Below are 5,622 nucleotides of genomic sequence, written 5' to 3'. Positions count from 1 at the left end.
TAGATAAAATCTGTACCTAGTAGGGTAGGGAAAGTAGATCACGAGTTAGTCAAGTGTTTCACAGTTTCTGTGTTGTCGAAGTGCACTCACTCGTAAGGTAAGGGTCTTTTGATCGCCCGCATCGTCCCGGTTGCCTCAGCTAGTCATGCATGTCGTACACATTTGTTTCCCATGCATTACTGGGAGAGTATCAAAACTCATTCATGTATTTATCAGGTAGTGTTTTGATACCGAGGAAAGTACATTATAATAAGCCATTTATGTGCATTTTTATCCAAAATTATAATTTAGCGCATGATCAGATCACAACGCCAGAATCTTCGTTCCTACACTTTGTGATTGGTGTGTAGGTTCTTTAATGTCTTTAATGTCCCCTGCATGTACAGAGAAGATGCAGGGGACGGGGCCTACGGTTTTCTATCCTTATACTGGAATACCAGAATGACTAACACAGAAGTGTGTAGGTTCGTATGATGCACGATCCTCGCAGTAGATAGCGCTATTTAAGCAATAGCGAAAATTAGACCTGAGAAAAAAAAAAAAAAAAAAAAAAAAAAAAATCAGGCCTGTACGGGATTCGAACCACTTACCTCTGCGATACTAGAGCAGCGCTCTACCATTTGAGCTAACAAGCCAACTGGGAGCTGCCCGTTAAGTTGATTCGTAATAAACCTGTGAAAGTGATAAGTGTAGGTTCTTTAACTTCCCCACTAACCAGTACAGAGAAGATGCACGGGACAGGGCTTACGGTTTTCTATCCTTATCCGAGAATATCAGAATGACTAACACAGAAGTGTGTGGGTTCTTTAACTTCCCCACTAACCAGTACAAAGAAGATGCAGGGGATGGGGCCTACGGTTTTCTCTCCTTATCCGGGAATACCAGAATTACTAACACAGAAGTGTGTGGGTTCTTTAACTTCCCCACTAACCAGTACAGGGAAGATGCAGGGGACAGGGCCTACGGTTTTCTATCCTTTTCCGGGAATACCAGAATGACTAACACAGAAGTGTGTGAGTTCTTTAACTTCCCCACTAACCAGTACAAAGAAGATACAGGAGACAGTCCCTGCAGATGTCTTGTCCTTATGAGAGAAGACTAGAGTGTCTAATCATTTGCAGATGTCATAGCAAGGCAGCACATTCTCCTCAAGCATTTTAAGACCCTGAGTGTGGTCCAGTCTGGGGCTGGAACCCTCACTCTCCCACACAGCAATCTGGTGCTCTACAACATAAGCTAACCAGGCGGCAGTTACAAAACAAGGTTTCCGTGTATTCCTACAAATTATTTAAGAAAGAGAGATTGGAGAATTCAAGAGAAGCAATTGTTTAAATATTGTGCCCTAGGGGGTGAGCGTTTATTCAGGGAAGGGTGCTCATTAGAGCTTAGGCTCTTGTTTGAAGCAATACAGTAGACCTCTTTTTTCTTCGCTGATCACTTTAACACTACATTTTTATTTGATTTTTAAGGTTAAAAGATGAGTTTTCATTTAGACTATGATGTTGCAGTTATTGGAGCTGGGATTTCTGGGATAGCTGCAGCAAAATGTCTGTTGGATGACAAATTCAAGATCATTGTTTTTGAACAGACCGACCATATTGGAGGTCTGTGGCATTTTACAGAGCATGGATATGGAGTTATGCAGTTCACACATATGTATGTAGGAAAAATAACACTATTTATTGTACAAACTGCTGTGGTTTATAAATATCTCTGTTCCTGAAAAAAACTTTAACTTCACCTGTGTAAAATTGCAATAACTTTTTATGTAGGTTTGATATCGCCAATCAGCTTCTGAAATGTCACTTGTCAGGTTCATTCACCTATAATGTTATCTTTTCTCGTCAGTAAAGGTCTATGGTGTTTATGTGATAAACAAAATAATACATGGTTTCTTGTACAAATGGAATTTCTCTTGTGGTGCTCAACTCACTTCTCATGTTCAACTCAAAGCAGTCTATTGTAACCCAGCCTGTAATTCCTCGAAGCAATTAACATCTGACTTCTCCCTAGAGCATCTGTACATTATCCAACAAACAGGTAATGAGAATACACAAACTTTTCAGGTAGAAGTTGTCTTGATCCAACAACAAATTTTCATTTCTCATTTACAAGGAATTGTACAGCAGCTGTACGGGAGAATTAACAATTAGATCTGAGGAGTGAAAGGGTTCAGTGACTTGGGGCATTTTTCCGTGCACCCAGGCTTCAGTTTAAAGTTTAATTACCGGCATATCTCGTACTCACATGAGTCACTGAATGCTAAACTCAGAATCTTTGTTCCACAGAAATGTCTCAAAACACAACTACTGCTTCTCTGACTTCCCATTTCCTGACAACATTCCTGATTATCCTCACCACTCGCACATGGCAGAGTATATCAACAACTATGCTGGACATTTTGGTATCAGAGAACATATTAGTTTCAAAACAAAGGTAGTTTGCATTGAGCAGCTCCCTAAGAGATGGAAAATAACATGGGTGAAAGTGGACAGTGCAGGAATGCATCAAGGTGGTTCTAAGGAAACCTTTGTCAAGTGTGTTGCCATAGCAACTGGGCATCATGCCAAACCAAACATGCCTCACTTTGATGGTCAGGAAACATTCACAGGCAGAATACTCCATAGTGTTGACTATAAAGATGCAATCAGCAATGAGGTCATGGGAAAGAAGGTTGTGGTTGTTGGTATTGGAAATAGTGCTGTAGATGTTGCAGTCAATGTGGCAGAATTGGGAAGAAAAAAACCCGTCTGTATTTCAACAAGATCTGGTGCATGGATTATACCCAACTACATCCATGGTTACCCAACTGATCATTATGCCTGTCGTCTGTTCTTTTGGCTTCCATGGAGTTTGTCAAATTTTATCTTTCAGTTGATAGTTCAAAGTGTGGTGGGAAGCCCTTGGCGCTGGAATTTAAACCCCAAAATGAAAGCTCGTCAAACCCAGCCCACTGTAAGCCCTACGCTAATTCATCACATTCAGAGGAGGAACATTGAAGTGAAACCTAACATTGCAGCATTAGAAGGAAACAATGTTACTTTTACCGATGGGACAAAAACAGCATCTGATGTTATAGTCTGTTGTACTGGGTATCATATTGATCTGCCATTTTTAGATGACAAAGTTAAAGCTCAAGTTGTGGAGGAAAGCACCAACAAAATGAAGCTCTTCAAAAATGTTTTTGCTCCAGAAATTGGAGCCTCATTAGCATTCGTAGGTTTTACGCAGCCAGCTTCTGGTGGTCTACTGTCAGTTTCTGAAATCCAAGCTCGATGGTTTTCAGAGCTGTGTAAAGGAACAATCAAACTCCCTTCGATAGAGAAAATGTTCCACAACATGAAGCAAGACCAGCAAAGAAGTGAGAGCATCTACTATGCCTCAGCAAGACACACCATTCAACAAGACCCCATTCCTTACATTGACGAGATAGCATCTTATTTCGGTGCAAGGCCGCAGCTATGGAGACACCCCTCCTTGGCTTGGAATTTGATTATAGGTTCTTGTGGGCCAGCTCAGTGGAGACTGCAGGGTCCACACAAGTGGAGCAAGGCTAAAGAAGTTGTACGTTCTGTTCCCATCACCCCACTCATGCATTATGGAACCATCACTTTGCTTGTGTTGGTAATGTTCATTGTAACCTTTATCATTCTTAAATTTTGTTAAACCAGAAACTTCATACACTAACATCAACATGCATATTCTCCATACTGTTTTCTATACATTTCCTAAAGTACTGACATGGAGAATTTGTGTAACGATCAAGAGCTTCTCCAAGTGGTGATCATTTCCTTAATTCTCAGGACCTTGATGTGTGATTCAGGGATGATATTGTAAGGAGAAATTAGATGCTGGTCACTCTTGGATTCAAAGGGTTACCATCATGGTTATTTTTTGCACTCTTGTTTTCTGTTACATTTTATACTTTTTTTTCTTTCTTTGGCTTTTCCTCTTTTCTTTTTTTATAATAAGAAAACAAGGAACAAGCAAATGAACGACCAAGAATTGAGCCACTTTAGTAACTACAGGTTAACAACGAAGAAATTAACTAAACCGAAGAACGTTTTCAAAGTATTGAATTACTCGTAAAAGATGTCGAATTATACACATAGTGTTTCAGTGACAGTAAAGATGAAATGAGAAGTGAAGTAGTTATTTAGTTTTGACCTCAAGTCGTGAGCTGTCCGCGCTTAATTTTTTTTTTTTTTACCAACAAATTAATCCGAGATAATGATCAGCTGTTTTAAAATCCTTTAACAACGAGAAGTTATTTTCCTAGAATATCAATGTATTAAAGAGAATTGACCCTCTCTAGTAAATAGGTTACCGGCGAAGAAATTAACTAAACCGAACAACGTTTTCAAAGTATCGAAGTACTCGAAAAAAATGTCGAATTATACACCGAATGCAAATATGGCGTCCAATTTGAGTTGCCATTGTTCTGGACTCACTAGCCTCTCACACTCTCTTACACGTTTCCACGCGAAGACGAGGTTAGTGAGTCCAGAACAATGGCAACTCAAATTGGACGCCATATTTGCATTCGGTGTATACACATAGTGTTTCACAGACAGTAAAGATCAGATGACGAGTGAAGAAGTCATTTAGTTTCGATTTAAAGTCGTAAGCTGTCCGCGCTTAATTTTTTTTTTTACCAACAAATTAGTCTGAGAAAATGGTCAGCTGTTTTAAAATCCTTTAACAAAGAGAAGTTATTTTCCTAGAATATCAATGTATTAAAGAGAATTGAGTCTCTCTTGTAAATAGAAGTTACCGGCGAAGAAATTAACTAAACCGAACAACATTTTCAGAATATTAGATTACTCATGGGAAATATCGAATTCTAGACGTAATGTTTCAGTGACAGTGTAATGAACATTGAAAAAAGGGACTTTGATTACGTAATTACCGTCGGTCTGATTTAAAGCAGCTGGAGTTCTGTTTTGTTTCATTATCGAGTTTACCCCTATGTTTTTCGTGTGATATTGTTCACAGATTAAATCGCTCACGTAGCTAGGCGTTCCTGTTTGAACCGGTTTACAATGATAGCCTTATTAGAGAACGCCCTCCTTGTTATTGTGGAGTTGAAGTTAGGGGATCGAAGGGGTCACATCGGAGTATTTTATTAACGTTTTGTCTGTTCGAGTTACGCAACGTTGGAGTTTCTTTAGGCCTTTAAGACAAGATCAGATGTAGATTGCAGTCTATTTTATTCCGTTTTGTTTTCCTTTCGCTTCCTTTTGTTATTATTCTTGGCGCTTTTCCTTATCCTGTACATTGTAATTTTCTCCTTTTAGTTTCACCGCACGTGTTTAAAAATACTGAGAAGTTAATCAATGCTTGACCATATTGTTACTTCATATTGGAAGACGAAATGAAATGCATAATTCCTCGATATACGTAAAATTCGGGTCCGTGGTTGTCCTTCAAAGTAACACTTATTAAGGTGAAGCCACTAGCCACTCTTCCTGTCTTCCCTTGATGTTCTCCGGTGTCTTTCGGTGCTTATTATTTTATCTTCTTAGTTCAACATTCGCACTCGATACACTTTTGAGTTCTCCCCTTTTGTGATTTCTGACTCACAGCCAATTGTAAATTACGTTTTCAGGTTTTTCTTTTTTT

General features: G+C 39.1%; 1 protein-coding gene across 4 annotated transcripts; it reads left to right on the top strand.

The window, feature by feature from the left end:
- The first annotated feature begins 36 nt into the window (after window positions 1-36).
- Window positions 37-5,355, top strand: LOC148740687 (flavin-containing monooxygenase 5-like). 4 transcript variants are annotated; one of them, XM_088746931.1, is made up of 3 exons: window positions 37-97; window positions 1,470-1,656; window positions 2,289-5,355. In XM_088746931.1, the coding sequence occupies exons 2-3, from the start codon at window positions 1,478-1,480 to the stop codon at window positions 3,664-3,666; spliced, it is 1,557 nt and encodes a 518-aa protein (XP_088603057.1). In that variant the 5' UTR covers window positions 37-97; window positions 1,470-1,477; the 3' UTR covers window positions 3,667-5,355. The 4 variants fall into 4 exon arrangements, with proteins under 4 accessions (XP_088603057.1, XP_088603058.1, XP_088603059.1 ...); XM_088746932.1 differs by lacking the exon at window positions 37-97 and adding an exon at window positions 107-464; XM_088746933.1 differs by lacking the exon at window positions 37-97 and adding an exon at window positions 126-216.
- Window positions 5,356-5,622: the final 267 nt, after the last annotated feature.

The sequence above is a fragment of the Stylophora pistillata genome, chromosome 1 (genome assembly GCF_964205215.1).
Source record: "Stylophora pistillata chromosome 1, jaStyPist1.2, whole genome shotgun sequence".
Classification (NCBI taxonomy): domain Eukaryota; kingdom Metazoa; phylum Cnidaria; class Anthozoa; order Scleractinia; family Pocilloporidae; genus Stylophora; species Stylophora pistillata.
Note: the sequence above shows the minus strand (reverse complement) of the source record. Positions and strands in the feature narration are given on the sequence as shown.

What these genes read in the sequence shown, in the direction of transcription:
- LOC148740687 (XM_088746931.1), top strand. Translation starts at nt 1,478, where the DNA reads ATGAGTTTTCATTTAGACTATGATGTTGCAGTTATTGGAGCTGGGATT. An exon ending in GTTATGCAGTTCACACATAT is followed by an intron (nt 1,657 to 2,288) that starts GTATGTAGGAAA and finishes TTTGTTCCACAG; the next exon opens with AAATGTCTCAAAACACAACT.